The sequence below is a fragment of the Electrophorus electricus genome, chromosome 15, assembly GCF_013358815.1.
Source record: "Electrophorus electricus isolate fEleEle1 chromosome 15, fEleEle1.pri, whole genome shotgun sequence".
Taxonomy (NCBI): Eukaryota; Metazoa; Chordata; class Actinopteri; order Gymnotiformes; family Gymnotidae; genus Electrophorus; species Electrophorus electricus.
The window spans coordinates 15,616,413-15,638,957 of NC_049549.1; the positions used below are offsets into that span (position 1 = coordinate 15,616,413).

General features: G+C 36.9%; 2 protein-coding genes across 6 annotated transcripts in view; one reads left to right on the forward strand and one right to left on the reverse strand.

The window, feature by feature from the left end:
- scn4ba (sodium channel, voltage-gated, type IV, beta a) overlaps positions 1-5,365 on the forward strand; it is a 30,395-nt gene extending 25,030 nt beyond the window's left edge. For 2 of the 5 annotated variants that reach the window (XM_035534510.1, XM_035534512.1), the window contains exon 7: positions 4,224-5,365. In XM_035534510.1, the coding sequence (XP_035390403.1) occupies positions 4,224-4,268 (45 nt within the window). In that variant the 3' untranslated portion in view covers positions 4,269-5,365. The remainder of the gene's footprint in view (positions 1-4,223) is intronic. The other 3 variants (XR_004776923.1, XM_035534511.1, XM_027013407.2) reach the window with 3 other exon arrangements.
- Positions 677-19,404, reverse strand: tmprss4a (transmembrane serine protease 4a). The gene is made up of 13 exons (XM_035534513.1): positions 19,239-19,404; positions 14,393-14,447; positions 13,706-13,846; positions 13,309-13,461; positions 12,443-12,572; positions 12,216-12,329; positions 11,791-11,834; positions 9,912-10,074; positions 8,648-8,811; positions 7,966-8,061; positions 7,583-7,719; positions 7,223-7,372; positions 677-5,936 (listed from the first exon to the last, which is right to left on the reverse strand). The coding sequence occupies exons 1-13, from the start codon at positions 19,242-19,244 to the stop codon at positions 5,925-5,927; spliced, it is 1,365 nt and encodes a 454-aa protein (XP_035390406.1). The 5' UTR covers positions 19,245-19,404; the 3' UTR covers positions 677-5,924.
- Between the last annotated feature and the right edge of the window lie 3,141 nt (positions 19,405-22,545).

The following is a 22,545-nucleotide window of genomic DNA, read 5'->3' on the forward strand; positions in this document are numbered from 1 at the left end:
TATTGTCTTATTGCAAATAACAAATGAAATGTGAAAATATTCAAATATATTTTAAATAGTGCTTGGCATTTAGCAAAAATAATAGTTGGGCTGGATTATACACCTTTTACCAGTGTTTATTTTAAAATATATTTTTAAAAAGTCCCACCGAGACCTGCAATTTGCTGTTTTACCTTCAGAATGCTACTCATGCATGTAATGTACTCTGCTCTGTTTGTGACACACAAATTATATGCACTGCCATTATCAGCAAACTGCCACACTACTAAATTAAACAGCACAAGAAATAAGTGATGTTTAAGACAAATTTTGAGAAAACACCAACACTGCATTCCAAAAGTTCCTATGCCTGCTTCTTCAGAGGCAAAATAAAGTCAAACTTCTCTGGAAGTAATAGAAAAAAGGTTTCTGTGAGATAAATTCACATAAAGTCAAAGGTGCCTCTGGAATAGAATTTATACCACAAATTTAAACCGTTTTAAAGTATGTGGCCCAGGTATCATCCAGACATCCTGGTCTGCATATGTGGCTCAAGCAGAGAAGAGCAACACGAGTACATACCATGTGATCTGTCCAGTATTATGTAATAAGGTTCTACAAATGATTAATATTGCTTTATTCATAGAGAGAACATTTAAGGGAGATCCAGCCCAGCATTTATTTTCTTGTTTTTTTGTTTTTTGCTTGTTTGTTTTTAGACCAGAGGGGTGAAACAAAAGCCATCCACTCCACAGTTAGAGCTTTTCCCTGCTGTGTCAAGTTCACACTATTCATGACTGATATTAGCTGATCAGTTTAAAATAGGTATGGTAAAGGAGGAGAAACTGTTTCAGTACATGAATGTCTAGGACAGTACAGTCTGACATCCCGCTTAGATAAAACACAGGTGCCTGCAAACGCTTCTAACTCCTCTTTGCTTCTGAGGAGCTTTTAACTGCTATGAAAAAAAAGCTTCTTATAAAGATAACTGTTTAGCATACAAAGAAAAAACATCTCCCTGCAAAAAATGAGAATGATCCTTTCTGATGCTGCTTTTAACATATTAATCAATACATTGAAAAAAGGAGCATGTGAATAATTGTCTACATGTACTGTTTAATGCTCATGCCAAGCTGAGTCTTCATTCAGCCTTCTCCATATGTCCAGGCTCAGAACATGGCTCAGTCTTACAGGATTTGTTATTTACAGTGTCACATCCTAAAATTAGCCTAATGTACTGTTTCCCAATCATGATCTTAGTGTACTTCTGTAATGGACATTTTAGAGCTTTTCCCCCTCTAAAAAAATCCATTTCAAATGAAGAAAAAGCTGATCAGTTGTATTAGATGTGCTGGAGAAGGAAACACATTAAAACACCCAGTACATGGTTGCTGACGTGAGAGAATTGGGTTAGAGCCCCTAGTACAGTGTAAACCTGGTACCTGCTGCTGCTTTAATAGGCATAGAACATTAAAAATATTATAAAATTAGAACACTAGAACATTAGAAAATTAAAAGCTTAGAAATGGACCAGTGAGTGAAGCAGCTCCAAGTTCCCTGAATTTACTTCCTCCCGCAATTAATTAGTTAATTCATTCATCAAAACAACCTACAAGAGCTGATCAGATTTTTGGTTGTAGCATTTTGTGAACAGTTATTTGTCCTGTGATTCCAAATCAAAGCAACTTTTTGAAACCTCTCCAAAATACTCAGTGCCAAACAACAAACTGAGCCACCCAAGATGTGTCGGTGGTTCTAAATGTTCCAACTGGAGGGCACACAAGTAAACATTGCTCTCACAGTCACCAGTAATGAAAAAATAAAAATTGCAAACAATATAAATGTAGTATGAAGTATGCAAATGTAGTATAAAATTAATAATAAATGAGCACACCTGGAGCACTGTAATTAAATTAGTTAAAGTCTATTTTTAAAAAGTATATTTAAACAAGATTAATTGTATAGGTACATTTACTTTTAAATGAAATAACTGTTAACTTTAAAATAAAAATAGTTATTGATGGTTTTAAATTGATGCTTATTGCTCTTATCTAGTCTGATTCTAATTAAGAAGATTTTATTAACATTCTAATTTAACTTTTATAAGCTCCACCCCTTATAAACCCTAGGCATTAGTGTGTACTGGGAAGGCCTCATGCCTAAGGATACATTGTTCATCCTGACAAGCTAGGGCCCCATGGTACTTTCTTACAAGGTTCTACCTTACAGGCTAATACCCCAGGTACTACATTACAAGGTTCTACCTTACAGGCTCGTGCTCCAGGGTACTACCTTACAGGCTAATGCCCCAGGGTACTACCCTTCAGTGTATTACTTTACAGGGTAATTGTCACATTGCTGCTGGCCTGAGTGCTGATAGGCATGGAGCAGGACGCACAGACTCCCTCGAGTAAAACATTTATTAACGTAAAACACGAACAATAACGGTAGCACTCACACATGACATTAGCGACAGACATAACGATAGATTTAACTATACACAGGTTACATAACATTGAACAATGGATATACAAACGTTTAAACAGACTTCAGCAAACAATGACCAACATAGTGCATACACCAGCAGAGGTTTAAATAGACACAACGGTAACCCTATGCAGGTGCATGCATTTACGGAGGGCGTAGTTACAAATAGGGTGAACCCCCTTGCACGCTCCGTGCCATACCACGTGACTTGGGGGGCGGGGGGGGGGGGGGGAGGTGGCATCCCATGAGAGTAATGCTGTACTTTTTGTTTCTCAAGATGTACCCTGAGATTTATGTTGATAATTTGGGGCACTTTACTCATGTAAATATAGATTGCACTGCACAGAATGTAACTATAGGGTATATGTAACTTTAGGATGTATTGCAGACATTCTGAATGTCATGGAATAACTAGGATGAATCTTACATTGAGATGCAGAGCAGAACTCCTTTTAATAGTCTCACAGTATCACATTATGCTGTCCAGCCATCTCTCTAAAGTGCACATATATAACTGTCTTCCATTACACTTGAATGCCTATCAGAATTCAGTTCAGGGGCTCTGGTGGTCTCAGTTGTTTGAGATGCTGCAGACAGAGCAGTTTTCAAGCCTCAGTCCATCGTAATGATTTATCATGTGCTCAGTTTTGACGGTGAATGGGTTTCGTTCTCTTTTTTGTCAAACTGAAGCATGTGGACAGAAGACAGATATATGCTTTACCTCATGTCTTATAAGATGACAGCAATAACTGCAGAATGTTAATTCATAGATTGCAAACACTACGAAACATGTTTGTGCTGTACTGTTTCAGCACAACCTGCAAGTGATTTGGTGCCGTTCTGTTTGTCCAATGCAGTCATGTGCAATGTCTTATATAAAACCTTTATATTGACTTAGTTGGCATTAACCATCCCTGCTGTTGATGGCTTCAAAACTATGTGGAAACTCTGAAGGAAGAAAGACGATACTTATCAGTCTTTTTGTCTGTCTCTGTCTCTCTCTCTTCCCCTCTCTCGTCTTATCCGTCTCTCTCTGTCTCTCCTTTTCTTTTCATTTTACCTAATTTGCTCTCTGTGTGGGCAGGGGAACTCTAGTTCATTCTAAGTTCACCTATTGCAAAAACATCAGAATCATGATACTTTTGGTACCATCTCAATTGCCATACCCAATTAGAAACTACAAAATCAACTCAAAATCGTATGGCGTGAATATGGATGAAAAATTAATGCATATTGTTTTGGAAAAAAAACCCCCGAGACTATAGTAGAGATTGCCATGTATCTTCACTACTAAACCCTTTTGTTGTTGTTGCTCTTGTTATTTATTTTATTGTTTAAGTATGCCTAGGCATTAATATGCTTAATATAACATCATATTACATGATACAATTTCTAAAGTGAATCAATTAAGCATGTTTTAGCAATTATAGGCTTAGCATAACATCAGGTAACAGGATAAAATTCCATAATAAGCAAATTATAAAAAGTTTTTTTTTTCTTCCAAAAAAGCAATAGTGTTAAAAGATATTTGAGTGCCTGCATGTCTGAAATCCATGCTGATGTATTCCAGCATTTATGTCCTTAACTGAAAGTACTTTTTTAAACAGTTATTTTATTATTGTGCTTAAACCACATAATTTTCTCAGAACAATGTCCAGTGTCCTTGATATACATTATGGTGTAGCTGTTTGCATAGTTTGCTCTTTCTGAGCTCCACTGATTATGTCCTATGTCCTATTTGCACCTTGTGTGGCTAGGTACTCTGGGCTCAACTGTTTATGTCTGGTCAGCGACTGCGCTAGAGGCAGCCTGCATAGCTGCAGTACTTCAATGTGCAGCACTGCTGTCACATGTGTCTCAGTTCTGCATCACAGAAGCAATTCTGTAGTCAACAGACTGACTGTCTCACTGGCTCATAGGCATATGGGGTTGACATATTTTAAATCTATCCAAATGCTTTTCATTTGGATCAGCCTGTCTTGGAACTAAGCATGATAATGATTTTATTGTGTTTTTGTCATAGAAGAAATGTGGTCTTTCAAGTGGCCCAAACTCTCTGGAAAACAAGAGCCTTGGAATACATTATGAGACAACATTATGTTGTAATACTTAGACCTAGTACGACACAAAATCTAACTTGCATTTTTTAATGTGTAACGTATTAGTGCAAGAATGTATTATTCTTTTCTTCTAATATCCTCGCCAGATGTGATCAGTTCTTCAGCAAAACAAACTGAGACTAGTTGATGGGATTTTACTGGCTGAGCAGCTCCTTCTCACACTGCCAAGCCGCCAGAATGTGAGCTCTGCTCAGCCCGCCACACATTCCACATCAGAAAGCACTACCACCCCCTGCCGTCTATATAGTTGTACTGCAGTCCCAATATGAAGCCCAGTAGTTGTACAGCAGTTCCAGGATGAATTTATTATGGCTTAAACCAATTATCATACACAGTAGCATCAAATAAAGGTAGTAGATGACACGGTTTTAAAATTTTAACAACATGTTATTCACATGTATTCATTTTACACTTTAATAATAGCTTTTCAGTGCTGGAACAAAATTGTATGCATGATACTACAGCTTTTCCCTTATGGCACAGGTCATCTGTTGAGTCCGAAAAAGGGTCCACCCTCTACTAGAGCCTCTGAGCAAGAATGTCTGTGTGGGAAACACTGGCACAATGGCTTAACCACAAGTCCTGTCTTTCTTGTCTTTGAGCCCTTGAAAGTGCTTTACTAGAAAGTTAGTGTGCAACCCGCACTCCTTCTTAAGAGCTTTCTCTGTAACTGACCTTCATGCTCTCTAACCCCCATGACTATGCACCAGTTAGTTACTGTAAAATCAATAAAAACAATAAACTACAAAAGAAATAAAGGTTTGCATAATAAAAACAAACAATCTTGTTTAATCTTGTCTGTTATTGTATACTAAAGAAAAAAAAGCTGATACACACCCAAAATGCACTAGTGCATATATATAAAAAAACCCCAGTAAACATAAATGTGAAGACCACAATGTCATGAGATCTTTATAAAATGTGTCTACATCACTGCAAGTTGTTTTAGTGGCCTCCTGTTTCCAGTCAAATGATTTCATGTAATAAATATCTGTAGAAGTATCAGCATGTTTACTTGGCTGCCCAAAGGCTATGGCAAACTGTTGCTACAGAGAATAGCATGGCACAAAGACTTAAGTATTGCACTACTTTGGGTTTAACAAATTAGGCCACTACTGCAATCTACTAAGTTAGATCCCTGAGACATTACATTGACACATAAAAGGTACTTGGACACATTCTTAAATCCCAAGTGCATACATGCAACTACCACAAACCTTTAGGATTATTGTCCTTATTATGCACTGAGAGCAATCTTAGGAAATAGATTGCATAGATTGCACTGCACTGATATGTATGCGTTTTCCACTGAGTGAGATGGCATCCTCTTGCTTTGGCTCAAGAGTTTTGCTGGAAGAAAACGGAACAGGAACAGTTAGTTTATTTTCATAGTTATTGTCCTAGAACTGAACGATTGGATGCCAAAGTTAAAGTCTTTAGGTTCAACCTGGTAACATCATCATGTTACTTATTTTGTCACTTTTAAAAGCAAACTTAAAACATTTGTTGGTAATGGGAGAGCAAATTTGTATGAATAATAGTCATTTTTACAATAACAAGATATATCTTTCTTTGATAATTAAGCAAGAGACATATCCACCCAGTTACAGTTTCCTAAAGTTTTAACACAAAGACAGAGCCAAGACATTAAAATGTATCTAATGTATCTATTGCAACTTTTTCTGGACTATATTTAAGAATTCAAGTAAGATTGTTTACAGACAATAATTTTCTCTCTCCACATTGTTACAACATACATCAGTTAGCCAAAACATTAAAGCCATCTGTCTAATATTGTGTAGGACCCCATCATGCAGCCAAAACAGGTATGACCCATTGAGGCATGGACTCCACATGACCTCTGAAGGTGTCCTGTTAGCACCAGACCCTTTAACTCCTTTAAGTTGTGAGGTGGGCCTCCATGGATTAATTTTTATCTAGTACATCCCACAGATGCTTGATTGGATTTAGATCTTGGGAATTTGAAGGCCAAGTCAACAGCTTGAACCCTTGGTCATGTTCCTCAAACAATTTTTACAATGTGGCAGGATACATTATCTTGCTGAAAGAGGCCACTGACATTAGGAAATACTGTTTCCATAAAGGGGTGTACTTGATCTGCATCAATGTTTAGGTAGGTTGTACATGTCAAAATAACATCCACATAATGCCAGGATCCAAGGTTTCCCAGCAGAATATTTCCCAGAGGATCTCACTGCCTCAGCTTGCCATCTTCCCAAAGTACAACCTGGTGCCACCTCTTCCGCTGGTAGGTGATACACACACCCTGCCATCCACATGATGTAAAAAAAGAATACGATTCATCAGACCAGGCCATCTTCTCCCATTGATCCAGGGTCCAGTTCTGATGCTCATTTGCCCATTGTAAGTGCTTTGGGTGGTGTACAGGAGTCAGCGTGGGTACTCTGACCAGTCTGAAGCTATGCAGCCCCATATGTGTCCCATATGCAACTTCAAGAACTGTTCACCTGCTGCCTAATATATCCCACCCCTTGACAAGTGCGATTGTAATGTCATAGTCAATGTTTATTCACTTCACCTGTCAGTGATTTTAACGTTATGGCTGACTGGCAGGCCGATAGGCAGAACTGCGATAGAAACATATTAAAGCATACCTGCATGACAGAGTACACCCAGTTGAGCATCTGTCCGACATTCGAGTAAACGCCAGGATAGCCTGTTTTAGCACAGCCCACCCCCCAGCTCACCACACCCACCAACATCCATTCACTATTAAAGTACACCAGAGGACCACCACTATCCCCCTGAGAAATAAAGAAACAAAATGAAAATGGAGAGAGAGAAATAAGGAAAAGGGGTGAGAGTCAATGGAAGGACATTAGAGTACATAACAACACAGAATGGTAATCATTTGCACAATCTAAAATATCCAGAATATCAGACTGAATGTTCCAACCCAATAACTTGCAATTCTATGACAATGTATGGCAATCAAATTGAATTGAATTATATACCTGGCATGCATCCACTTTACCCTGGAGGTACCCAGCACAAAGCATCCTGGAAGTGAGGCTTGCACCGTATATTGCAGAACACTGAGCTTCGTCAATGAGAGGGATTTTGGCCTTCTGCAGAGTTGAGGCTGGCTGCCCTGCATGAGAGAGACAAATAGATGAGAGAGGTGAATGTGGGAAATACCACAGGAGAGACTCACTGAGGATAGGTGGTGCACAAATACCATCAAGTTTAGAATGAATACTCAAAGTCATCACACAAAGAAAATGAATATGACAACAAATAGTACATAGAGTGAAATTGCCTAGGACAAATAAAACAGTGATTTTTAACTTTTTCAAAAAATGAAAGTGAAATGAAGTGAAAAATACTGTTACAATACCGTTCTCCTGCAGAGTACCCCAGCCAGTCACTACCAGTGGGGCTCCTCCTCTGAGTCCCAGATCATAAGTTGTGAGGCACACTGGTCTCACCGAGACTAAAGGGAATTACACCACAGTCAGAGAAATTATTTATATTTGCTACAGATGGTGAAGTCCACAGATAGATGGCAGAAAAAAGATCCTAGATCATAGACCAAAGATCAGAAACTGTAGATCTTAGAGCTTAAGTCATAGACTATAAATCATAGCTTACAGCTCATAGATCCCAGACCAAAGATCATACATCCTAAATCATATATCATACACCATATATAATAGACTATAAACCATAGATCCTAGATCATTAACTATAGATAGTAGACTATAGATCAGGGGTATTTGAGTCATCGATACCAGAGGGGCCAACCAGTGACACTAATAGTTCTGTCAACCACCAGCAATTACAAAAAGTTTGGATTTGGATTTGAGAGTAGATTTGAACAGGTCACTCTTTTTCAATGCTTTAACAAGGTATTTAAGCTTGCTGTGAAATAAAGCTTAAGTTTAATATATGGTTTTAGACTGGGGTATAACCTTTTCAAAAAATTAGCCAAGCAATTTTCTAGCATTGTAAAACTCATGACTATTTGGTGTCTTTGTGTATGTGTGTATGCATGTGAATACAAGTAACTTCTAGCGTACCTCCCATTGTGACTGGTTTACTGAGTCTCATCATGGCCAGGTCATAGTCACTGACGTCTGCATTGTAGTCTCCATTCACAATGATCTTGTTCACAGAGTAGCCTCCCAGAGAGCCCATGTATGTCCTGCCTGCCAACACCCACCATCTGCTCACCTCCCTGTTCCTACTGCCCAAGAGGCCAAATGTGCATTACTGTGATGGTCTATGGCATTTACATGATTATGTTGAACTAATAAATAGGATCCATTAAAATGATAGGTAACATAATATGAAGACATGAAGATTGAGAACACAATATTCTTTTGCAAACTTTTATGGCTAAGCTTTCATTCTTATGAACTTAATTATTTTAGGATAATTCTCACAAAATGTACAACTCAGAAACGCAGTAGCCTATATAATTTTCACAAATGTATTTATTTATTTACATATTTATAAGTGAGAGAGTATAGTGTAGATCGAAGCCTGGCCCCTTTACATTTTCTGCGAAAATTTCCCTATTACACATAGATGCTTGTACATTTTATGTTTAGGCCAGGTGGTGAGTTTTTTTGTGTTCAGGTGGTTGTCACGGAATGCTCCTCCCCCCACAAATCACGTGGTACGGCCTGTTGCATGCAGGGGGATCCATATGTGTACTGTTTTGTAACCACACCCTGCGGCACTCGGGCCAATAGCATTACAGTGGTGAGCATTTATCCTGTTCCATGATCCAATGTGTTTGTGGCAGAACCTTTTTATGTTCACTTAAATGTGAACTCTACATTGTGTAGTTAGTGCTGATGTTAGACTCACTGCCTGATGTGAGAAATCGGATGTGAGGATCGTCAAAGTATGCAAGTAAATACCATTCAGATCTATTCTCCTAGTCTATTCTCCTGACTCATCATTGATGAATTTCCAGCTGGGTCTCTCCACAGTTGTGGATAATAATGACGGGTATAATTGGTCATTCCAACATAAAATTACTTAAGTGTTGTGATGAAGGTCATAAAACTGAAACCTTATCAATAGAAGTTTTGCTAAATGATCTCGTGTGCCGATATCCTACTTTTCTTAATATGCAGTATTTATTAACTATTTGTAAATTGGCACTTCAGAGTATATGGCAGCTAAATTCTTGTATTTGTAATATTCTGTGGGACCCAGTTGTGCAAAATGTATGTGTTACTGCTATTCTAGCAGTAAACAGTAATAGTTTCAACACTAAGAGCTATCACACCAAGGCAGATGTGTGCATGAGAGAAAGGCTGATGCCCTCACCCAGAGAAGCAGTGGGCCGCAGTGATGACCCAGGTTGGGGACACGAGGGAGCCTCCACACAGGTGCTGGCCACTCCACTGTAGGCTCACCTGCCATGGCCAGTTCTCGATTGCCGCATCCTGTCCCCCAACAATCCGGCTCGCTGGTGCCTCTGGGCCACAGTCTACAGACAAAAAGACATTGAATTATTAGACCCTTACTCAGGTACAAGACAAAAACGGTCTTGAAGTGCCATTTCCATTCATTTTTGCGGGTTTGTTTTTTTGCCAGCAGAGGTCAGGTTTTTGTTCTTTCTATCCTCCGTCATGCAATTCATTTAGGAAACTAGACTAAACCAAGGTGTTTACATGAATCGTATATAAAAGTATTCTAATAGTGTTTACATGAATCATATATAAAAGTATTCTAGTAGTAGGACTAGTACTACTACTACTACTACTACTACTAATAATAATAATAATAAGATTATTATCATTGTCTTCATTATCATCTTCATAATAACAATAATAATAATAATAATAGGATTATTATCATTGTCTTCATTATTATCATTGTCTTCATAATATTACTACTACTAATATTATTATTATTATTATTATTATTATTATTATGAAGATAATGATTTTATTATTATTATTATTATTATGAAGACAATGATAATAATCCTATTATTATTAACAATAATAATCTTTTACATTGCACATTTAATTTTGAGTCTAAATTCTCCAAGTAATTTACAAACAAAACATAAAGTACATTTATTAAATAATGAATATTCATGAAATTTAAATGCACATTGTGCAGGTAAGAGTCTCCCTATAGTGCCAGTCACCACAAAAACATTATCTTCTGCGCCGTCTGACTGTTTAGAAATCACAGTGAGAAAAACAACCTTAAACTGTACCTACCAAAGCAAGATGCATTTAACAGCAAGATTAAGAAACAACCAATAGAAAAGCAAGCTAGCAAGATAAATTACTGATAGATTACATGACGTTATCAAGTATGCTATCATCATACTCAAGCAGTTTAGAATGTATTTCAGTGTTGTTCTGGCAGTAAATCTTCATATATTAGTACAGGTGATAAACAGAAAAAAAAAAAAAAAAACAGTAGAAAATTTATTTTTTCAACATTTTGTCACACCCTGGGCTACACACAGCAGCGCGCACACATGCACACTCGCTTCTCTCCCTCACTTCCAGTCACCCACCTATGAAGTAATCATCACTTGTACATACCCCTCCTCTCCTTTTCTATTCAAGTCCCACAGGTACCTCCATTCCTTTCCTTTGACCCTTTCTGGTCCATGGAAGCCTGTGACAGTGCTGGTGAAGGCTGCCATCAGAGACTTTGCTCATTCTGAACATTTCATGGTCTTTGTTTTATTTAGTTTAAGAAAACATTAGATAACTGCACTTGAGCTTTGGCCCATGTGTGGAGTTTTCACACATTTTTGTCTGATGAGGAGAACTTAAGTATTTCTGCATGCATCCTCCACATATTATACCTACACATGCATCTGTTTGATAGTCAAAAATATGCTAGGAATTGTTTTAGAAAATGTTTTGAATTGTTAGAATTGTTTTGAATCTTATGTCTAAGATTCAACCCAACAATGAAATAAATTAAAAACCTATAGAGTAACAGGTTTAGAGGAACACGGGACGTATGAGCCTTGTGGTATGTGCAAATTTGTATTTTACACGCTATGTAGGATTAGAAACGGATTTCAGTTTGACTAACTGAAAATGAATTTAACTTCAAATATAAAGGCATATGTTTAATATCTTATGACACAATACAGATACAACTTGCTTGAAATGATCAGGTGTAAACTGGGTCTGATAAAACTTTTAAAAGCAATTGAGTAACCTACCTGAGCAGGTCAAAGTGATGACTGAACCTGAACTGCATGTATTCCTACAGGAGACAAAGATGTGGGAGGCTCATTTTCAAAAGATCATCTCTACACTGAGTTGTTTATTTGTGTAAAGGTTAACTGCTCTAGTAGCAAACCACAAAAAATGAACATCAGGTAAAGTGCTAGATATGACTCCTTCACATAAGGATCTTTAGTGTAAAGAAGTACCACTAGATATGATTCATCATGTAACAACTATGATTCCCATAAATCATTTGTTGGTGCATTTCTTTGTCTCTTTGTGAATATAACATGTTTATACAGACAAAAGTGACTAAGACAATAGTTTAATCTCAACTTAAATATCCCAACATGGTAGCAAAAGGTAAAAAGGTATATGTTCAAGTTGGGGTAAAATTAACCAAAGTATGAGTACTGACTTTTTGGTGACATTGGACTGAATTGTGTGCGTGCTGACTGGTTCCACCTCATAGAAAAACATCTTCAGTTCTGGTGACAGGTCATCCACTAAGACTGTACTGTAAGAAGGATTACTAAAGAGAAAGAAAGACAGAAAGACATTGCAAAATGTTTCATTAATAATAATAGTTTTGCACGTCTTCCTGAATATTTTGGACCTGCAGAGTTGTAGGATCTTTCTGCTCACGCTGTGTATCCTAGCTGCTGACAGGCCACCTGAGTGTGTTGTTGAGTCCAGCCCTCTGCACACACACTTCTCCACCTGTTTTCATCAGCACTGTATATCTGAAGCATGGAGAGATTTGAGACCAGCCGTACTGTGGAGACACAATTGGAAACATTCACTTGGACGGAAGAGAGCAGATACAGCTTTTGGTTATTCCTATGATGTCTGGTCCACCCCAAGTTGTTGAGTATAGTAATTTTATCAGTATGATGTACAGATAGATATTTTGTATAATAATAATATTTTAAAATATTAATGTTCTTTGACAACTGAAACCTAAAATATCAAGCAGTACCCAAATGAAAGGGTTTCTACGTGCTTTAAAAGTGTCATCAAAAGTGCCTCTGAAATTTTAATAATAAATCACATGACTATAATTTGAAAATTCAAGGAATAGCCAAATAAGTAAGTTTGGACAGAAGAACAGATGAGTAAAGAAAGACCAAAAGAGGAGCAAAGGAAAAGAAATGATTATACAGTAAATGAATTTTGATGTCTCTTGTATCTAAGAGTAAGATGTAATGTAAAAAAAAAAGAACAGAAGACTTTTAAATGAAAAGTCAAAAAGAGTTAAAGAAGGCATTCCAGATCAGTGAAGGTGTGAAGAATGGATATGTCATTTCTGCCACCACTGAAAACGTCCACAGTAGGTTTGGTGGTTTTAGCTTGAAATGTGTCAAAACATATGCACCTTGGAAGGGGAATTATATTTAGAAACTAGACACGCAGATGATTTTTGTTATGATGTAATGCCAGTGATATTTTTTGTTATTGCACATTGTATGCATGTGCTACAATGTGCATATGTATATCGTAACATTGCTTACCAGGAAATGTGGAATTGGTTACAAATTTAGACACACAATTAGACTCATCCTCTCCATCTGTGCAATCCGGTTTGCCATTGCAAGCATCAGCTATTGGAATGAATTTTAATGACTTGGAGCAGAAGAAGTATTTACTTTCAACCAGCTGCTTGACTAAAAAAAAGGAGAGAACAAATGTTATGTAAAAAACGATTTTATTAATGCTAACAACCTGAGGCATCTCATGCTTTTACCAATTAAATAAATGACTGATCAAGATCAAACATGGGTGACATTGGGCCTATTTCACAAATCCATCTTAATGCTTGCCTTAGCTTAAATTTAATCTTATTGTTGAAAGAGGTTCAGCCAAGATCAAGTTCATTCTGAATGTGAAAAAGTAGTGAATGGTTCTCACTGAAATATGCAGCTACAGCCAGAATACCCAGAATAACTAGTACACAGAGGATGGTGATGAGGATCAATTTCCATGATTGTTTTTTCCTCTGTGGTTTCGTGTCTGTCATGGGCTTCCTGTGTTTCCCAGGCCTGTCCACAACTGAGAGAGAGAAACAATCAAGTCCAGTCATAGTGCCCTACCTGATTGCACATAGTCTTTGCCAAATAGATGATACAAGCTTTAGCCACCTTACACACTGACAGTTTTGTCCAAACCAGACTATGGTTGGCATACATTTATTAACCTAAAACCTTTTTGTGAACTCTATACCAATTCATGAGTTCATTTCCACATGATGGTCTGTACACTGTTCCAGTCAACCAGTGGTACAGTTTGCATAAGGGAAGTTGCAGCCTGTACAATGGCATATATTCAACCAGGAAGTAAAACAATGGAGCACATGCACTACTACATGTCAATATGAGTGACGCACAAATTCACTGATAAAGCACTCAACAGACTCATTTGCCTCATTGCACCCAAATGTATGCCTGTTTGGTAAAATGGCACATAGTGTGAAAACACATCAACAACCTGGGAGCAATGGCACTCACACTCAGCAAACTTCCCCATTGAGAGAAAATAATTTCCATCATACCCAATAACAAAAAGCTTTCATGACAAACTTGACAAATGACACTTTACCTCGTTTTGCTGGATTTAGGGGTGTTGTACTCTCTTCAGCAAGCTCGATATTAGTCTGTATATGAGAAGAATGTAGCTGAATAATTTTTTTTATCAGAGCCTAATTACCATTAACAAGGAATAACAGCTAATAAATAATTAATTAATATTTAAATGCATCAAATTATTGTATATATGTCATTGTCATATGACAATTGTGACTTGACAATGATGGTCAGCATAGGTTTCAATCAATGATGAGTCTCTAAAGAATGTGCACAAAATAACAATTTGTAATAAAAAGTTTCCATTTCCCAGAAACCTCAGCATATTCCTGTAAGTCTACTTATGGCATGGAACAAAAAGAAAAAAAGAAAAACAAGCCATAACTACTGGATGTGCTTTTGTGTACACAAAGAGAGTTCAATGCTGTTTATAAAAGAGGCAAATAAAATATATAAATAAAATAAGAGGCAACTGATGAATATAAGACATATGACCCACTACTGACTCATTTGATTTTCATACAGCCACTATCCTATTTTTTCTTTTGATTATAAGGGTGTAATATGATATGCCAGGGCTCTCTGGTTAAATAGCTTGTTGTTCTAGTTTGTAGTTTCCATAGACTGCATGGCCGTTAAGTTTTGCTTGCAGGTTTTTCCTGCCAGCACTAATCAGAGTGCTTTTGTTAAGGGTGGAACCTGAATTTCATCTCAGACACCCCTCACCCCCACCTCGCACCCCTTTATTCTTGATGTTTCAGGAGAGTGGTCAGCTAATGTAGGTGTTTAAAGCACCATTAAGCTCTATGATCTTTCATTTTATACATGTCTGTCCCAAAACATCAACCCAGCATGTTCAGATATTTTGCCATGATTTCAGGGGATTTTAAACTGGCCGGCCTAGTTGATGTGCTATTGGCCATGCAGCATTATTTACGATAGTGTCAGCAGTCTGCTATGATACCTGAGACCCCTGGGAATCTCTGAATAAAGCACAGCATTTGATTGGTCTTCTTTGTCTGCAGAAACTTTCTTGGTTTATAGACACTTGCTATCTTGCAAACTAATCTGCTGCACATAATATTAGTCCACTTTGGGGTTTATAACCCTTAGTTAAAACCAATCTATCAGTAAATGGAAGACATGAAGTTCCTTGCATCTCTGGTTTATGTGCGTTTGACCAGTGTGCAAATGGTCCCTCACATTTAAGGGACTATAAAACATTGTTTTATTCTTGTTTTTTCCTCTTTCTCCTACATCACTTGGCTGTCTTATCTGAGACATTGTTGCCATAATGTAAAACATTATTAATCCTTCTTATGTTACAGGTAATAAATATGCTTGTTAAATTGCTTATAGCAAATCATTTGTGAATTTTGAGTTGCAAAAATGTTTTCATACTGGGCAAAGCGGAACCAAGTTTATTCATTACACCAATTCTCTTTGCTAATTGGCCAAATGTGGAACTTATTTAACTAGAGGCTTATATATAATGAGTCATAACTACCTCCACATTTATCCACTTACATACTAACTGGAGTTTGACTGGGCAACTTCTGATGAGCAGACCTTTCCCTATCTTAATATGCTGTGGTTTAACAAATATGACTTCAAATATGTGCTTGTCACCTTTACATTTTAGAATTATCTAGCCCAATCTAAATGTTATTCTATTTATCTTCAGGATACTTACCTTGGTAGCACCACTAAAGATATCTTCAGAATTTAAGTTGTTTATACCAAAGTATAAACTATCTAGAATTTGTTAACAATTTGCTGTCTAAGAAGTGCAGGTCTGTTCCTGTATGAGGATGTTATGAAGCTTTCTCTCAAAAATAGTCAGTGTCCAGACCTTTGACCATGAAGATTTGTTATCAAATCTGTGCCTGTATGCAGGCCTGTGTCAGTGTGTCTGTGATCCACTTAGAGGCACTGTGCTGCCCTCGTTGTCTGTCCAGGTCTCTCTCCAGTGCACCGGGAATTCCTACCTCATTCATGGACTACTCAGGACATACATTTCCATATACATATTTGCAATGGCCAGAGAGTTTGTAGAATTAACAATACCGTTTACCCGCACCAGAACAGCACATCCACCACAGAATGATATTATGCCGTCAACTCTACATATAGAATTTCAGATATTTGTTGTTTAGTTGTTTTCAGGTAAGCAGCAGACCTCTATTGTGAAAATTTCTGTATAAACAAGATTTTTATAAGAAATTATTGGAATACTTTTGTCATAGTACAATATTTCCCTCCACGTGGCCAAACTGACACAGGGCAACTGGCTAAAGAATGTGGCAGAACAGGTTCTGTGTTAGGTTTAGAGGTCTTAAGTATGTATGGGTGTGTGTGTGTTTGTACATGCGTGTCTACCATTTGAATGTTTTATACTCTGCGTAATACAAACTGACATAACCATTAAATACAACCTCACACCACCAGTAATAAGAAAATATTAATGTGTTTTAGGCTGAGAATTTGTTAGGCTTTTTAAAAGAAAACATTTTTGTAATATATGCAGTGAAGTACATTTAAATGATAAAAATCTCTCAAAATACAGGCTCAGTAGAATTTGTTTCTTATTATTATTTACTTGTTGAGCATTAAAAGGCAAAATGTGCAAAGATTCCAACTACAAAATAATGTGAGTAAAGGGTTTATATAAAGACTCAAAGATCATATTGTTTATGATCATACAATTTAATGAATTTAATGAACTATTAAACTTTTATGAGAGAATAGTTCTTTGAATGAAAATGAGATTAGGGCTAGGGTCAGTTAATTGGATTACTGTGTTTTGGGTTTGTGTTTATTTTTTTGTTTTGTTTTCAGTTAGGAAGATTGTTGAAATGTTCTTTAATAATGGAAATATATTATTTAAACACAGCTGCCAATTGTTTTAATTATTGTGAAATGGACTATACATACTTTATTTGGTTTTATTAAGAGTTCCACTGTGATGTGATCTGATACACGGTGATGTGACACTGACACTTTGGAATAGATGGGAGCTGAAAACATCCTTCATCAGATCCTACCTCTGAGGAAATCTATTTATTTAGAAAAAAAAATGACTAACTATGTGAAGCACACTCCACTTCTCTAAACAAGAGTGGCTATTCCATGGCCTCAGATCTGTTTGTCCATGTGATACTGACACCTGGAATTTCAGCCTATAGTTAAAACAAATACTTCAAATAAAAAGGTAATGCCTCAGGAAAAGAAACGCCTTGAAAACAAGGTCTTCCAAAGTGCCACATAATTCTACAGGCACTATTTGCTATGCCAGATGCTTCATAGGCATGGCCATAATATGTGCATCACAAAACAAGAAGATTCTTTGAATTGAAAACTTCTATCTTCTTGGAACTGAAGCAGGTACTTAGAACTGGCCAGGTGAGTTTGAGTTTAAGGTTTTCATTGAGGTACAGGTCTCTTGCAAAACTACATGACAGTAGCTTTTCAGGTGTTAATGTCTCAGACATGACTTGGACTAGAAGAAAGAAATTCCTTTGGAATTGGAAATTAGTGTGGTCCAACATATCAATGATGTCGCAGTAGTGAAGCATCTGAATATATTCAGTGGATTAAATCAAGAGACTTAATTAACTGTGTAAATAAAATGTGTTTATAATCTGATAAATTCAGTTATTTTTTTTACTTCATAGTATCTAAATTCATGTCTGTAGATGTCAACCTGAAAAGTCACTGAACATGTAACAGGTATAATACATACCATCTGGGCATACTCAACAAACTGTTACAGACATACTGTTAACATTTTGTAACTGGATTTTTAAACTGGATTTAGGGTTGGGGCCAAGATTAGGTCCAGGGTGAGGGTTAGGTTTACGGTTTTGGGTTGAGATTATGGTTATGATTTGGGTTGATGTTAAGGTTTGTTGGGTTGATTTGAGGTCTGATCACTGGTTTCTGACCCTTGAACTTTTCCACTGTTCCTCGAACTGAGTAAGCTTTACTGAGATTGTATCCAAACTCACCTCTGATTCATTCATGACAATTTTACAGATGCTCTGTTGAGGGCTTATAAATTATCTATAAATGACAACCCAAAGTGTTATTGAAATTAGAATGCTTAAGTAGTCTGATTTAGAGGGCAACTATAATGAATAAATTGTGTAGGTGTAATAAACTGAGTTTATATTGTATATTACATGTAGAAACACATTGTTCAATATGTTAAATAGTAGTCTAAGTGGTAGCTTTCCATAGTAATTTTGACCTTGAAGCTGGTGATTGACTTTATGAAATCCTTATAATTTGGTATATTATAATAGTTCAAGTTTCATAGTTGTTTAGTTCAAGAAGACAACACAAAAGTCAAGTATGCAGATGTTGAGTAAATTATTCTAAACCAGGTTAAAAGACAAAAGTAATGGAAATAATTTCTTTGCTAATATTAATTTTCCTTTTGTTCTTTCTGTCTTCTTCTATGGCATAGTCTTTTACCATCCTGTTCTTTTTGTTTACTGACATGATTTATGTGGTTATTTATTTTTATTTAGTTTTATGTTGCTGTAGCTCTTAAATATACCTCTAAAAACCTGTAATTGTGCCCTTTCAAATTTCAGTTCATTTTCAGTTTACATTTTCTTTCAGAAAGAGATACAAATTCACTAATGGCTAACAAAAACAATAAGCACAATTTAAATCTCACTGTATGGTTATTTCATGTCCAAGCATGAAAATGTGCTAGTCCACCAACGCAATGCAAATTTTCAAATCTATAAAGTCTAAATTAAAAATCTAAAATATAACACAATTGACAAACGTGGATGTACTCTGTGAATTGAATCTATCCCCTTTTTCAACTCTCAGAGAGAATGCAGACTCACCCTCATGGCTGTACTGCTGCGCTGGCTTGTAGCACCGCCTGTGAATAGGAGCCTGTAGGTTTTGAGCAGGCCTCTCAGCTATGACTCTCAACCTCTCTACACACCTTTTACTCAGTGCCCGTCAACTTTGCTGTCCTGTTCTTCCTGTTCACTTGCTTTGGCTTGGTTTTGTATTTTCCGCTGGGAATTACTGCAGTGACTTGCATAGGACTCTAGAAACCTGCTTTCTTACAACTCCCTCATGTTTATTTTCTGAGAGGCCCAGCCCCCACTCTGATATGTTCACTAACGCAACAGGACACCTCTCTTCCTCTTTCACCTGGGTGTCTCCTCCTCCCACCTCACCCCCCCCCCCCCTCTGGGTGTAGTCATATCTGTCAGTTTCTGTTGCCAAAAGCTGACAATGCTCCATATGATACTGACTCAGAATGAATCATGTTTGAAGAATTGCCCTTCTTGCCATTCCTGACCTTAAAATAGAAACTCCAAGACCCAGATTTACTTTATTTAATTGCTTGCTATTTTTTGTGTGATCTGTTATTTGAGTTGTCATCCATTGCAGCCAAATGTATCGTGTTCAGATCCTAAAAACAAATTCACACATGCAACTTAATAAACTTTTAATTGTTTGTCAGAACAAACAAAAATCTCCAATCAATAAATCTTTAGTGGTAAAGGTGACCTATAAGAAATCAGAAAGTGAACCTCCAACATGCTCATCATGATGGAGCAAGGAAGTAGGATCAGGTAGCAGAATTCTCTTCTTTTTTTTTTTTTTTAAATCTCCAGCCATTGGTCAAGTAAATACTGAGTGACACTGAAACTTAGCGTAAGGGAAATGGGACTGTCACATTCCGGCACTGTTAGCATGTTCAGTCTTGTTAGTATCATAGTACAGTAGATCACTGCTGTTCACCATGATATGCAACACATGGGCAAGAAAACATCAGTCTCAAAGTATCCCACTGATAATGCCTTGGTTCTTCCCCATGCAAGCTCTTCACTGGACCAAGAAAACCCATGAGAGGTTACTTTGTGTTCTTTAAGTTGTCATTTAAATTATTTAGTTTATGAAACACAGTGATTCACATTTGCTTAATGTTGAGCATAATGAACAAAAAATAGGTGTGTGTGGGGGTGGGGTTCCATTAATAAATTCAAATGATAGCACTACATTGTGTTAAAACAACACTATTTTGAAAGTGTTAGTGCAGTTCTGTGGCTGAATAGAGTCTAAGGTGCTGTATAAACATTTTGATGATATTAACCACTTTATTCTATAGATGTAGTATGTTAGTAAATCAAGAATATACAGCTTATACAAAATATACAAAAGTAGAGGCTCTCAGTCCAGTCCTCATGGCCAGGTTTTTGTTCTGTTTCAGAGCCTCATACATCTTCAACCAAGTAAAGAATGGCTGCAACCTTCATTACCTGCCACTGGGAGCTGAAGCAGTATAAAAAAGTGAATGTGGAACATCTGCTCAAGTGAGTGCACTGCAGTTCTTGTTTACATTTTATTCCCCAGAAGTATAATGTACTGTATTGTTAATAGCTGAAGGTTTTCAAAAACAAAGTTAACTGTATTAGCATTTGGAATCGTGCATAGCAAGAGGACTGGCTTCTTTCAAGATCCACAGTATGGCCACTTAATGTGAGCAAGCTCAGTAAAAAGAGTAGTGGGCAGAAACTAAACACCACATGTACATTCATCTCCTCACCATTTCCTCAATCTGCAGAAGTGACTCAGAGGCCAAGGTGCATCCCAAAGCAAGGTATAGCAGAGAGGGGTGTTTCAGGAAGCCCTGCTGAAGTAAGTCAGCACTATTGCCTAATCATGAACTAACTCTTTGGCTGCTCTTTTCAAAATCTCAAAACCTTGCAGATTTTATTTTGGATGGCAACCTCACAAAATTGACCTTTCCTGTTTGCTGGAATAACAAATGGATGGTTTGAGCGAGGATCAGATCCTAAATATGTTTCTGACCCATGGAAGGAAATGGTGTTTTTGGAACAAAAATGTATGATGTTTTGATACATTTGAGATCATAACTGTCTGAATGTAAGGACATGATGCAGCCTCTACCTGTTCTGACCTCTGCATGGGCTGTCAGCTTTCAGAACTTCCAACATGCTAATTAGCTTTATATGCCTCCAGTCTACCCAATATATAATTTGTCTCATTCTTTGAGAATTTGAGGTATAGTTTTATAATATTAGGTATTTTGTAATAAGACGATTAGTTTCTTCCTGATTCTGTCCTGTCTCTATATACCTGCCTGGATTACTTCAGTCTGGAATAAAAACTCCTCATACATGTGATATACTGGTGCTAGCAGAGAGTTAATCAGTTTCTGCATTTATGTTGTTATTATATTTAGATTTGTCATTAAATGTTTTCAGTAGTCCTAAATATTTAAGGTTAAAAAACTGAATAGAAAACATGCAAGCAGCTACAAAACAGCATGGGAAAGTTGATGGATTTGGGACAGCTGTGGCAAGACCTTTGAATAACTACTTTAATTTGCCTCTCAAATTTGTCCAGTATTGAGGAAGGGAGAAATCAAGCACCCAGCGGTAACAATGCTTGCGACTTCAGCAACAACAAATCTTGTGAAATCAGCAGAAATGATTGCTCTTGTGGGCATTCCAAATAGATCTACCTGGAATAGCTTTTCTGTTTAACAATTATCTGTGTTAAATTACAAGTTCACTAAGAACTGCTCTACAGTGTCATGCTATGCGTTCTCTCATCATATTGTCATTTAATACTGATGTAGAATTAGTTTAACAAGACTGATGTACTGTACATATATGTTTTGTTGGGGTTGTAATGATAATATAGCTCTTACTCACTACTGGGCCGAAACTGAACTTTAAATACTTAATCTGATATCTGCACCGTTAGGCATCTTCCACCACCAGTTCTGTAGCATGAAATCAGAATGCTCACACAAGCAATGAATGATCAAGAGAGACAAAGAGGAGTGCATCTTTAACTCCCAAACTTCCAACCATGAGGTAAAATTTCAGACCGTTACAGTGCTTAGAACTCTGCTGTCCAACCCTACTTTTCCTCAAGGACACATTTTTGATATTTACCAACTCAAATGTCCAATCTTTGATAAAGCTTATCAAATCTCATACAATGAGCTATGGCAGAAAATTTGATATAGGACAATAACATTTCAGTTAAATTTATCACTTGAATGTATTTAATTAGAATAAATTTCAGAGATATTTTAACCTCACCGAAAAAAAACTCTAACCAAGTGAGGAAATGGAATGACTTAGAAAAGTCTTTTTT

Coding starts and splice junctions, on each gene's coding strand:
- tmprss4a (XM_035534513.1), bottom strand. Junction 12,573..13,308: donor AACCAATTCCACATTTCCTG/GTAAGCAATGTT, acceptor GTGTCTCCACAG/TACGGCTGGTCTCAAATCTC. Junction 10,075..11,790: donor CATCACTTTGACCTGCTCAG/GTAGGTTACTCA, acceptor TTTTGTCTGTAG/ACTGTGGCCCAGAGGCACCA.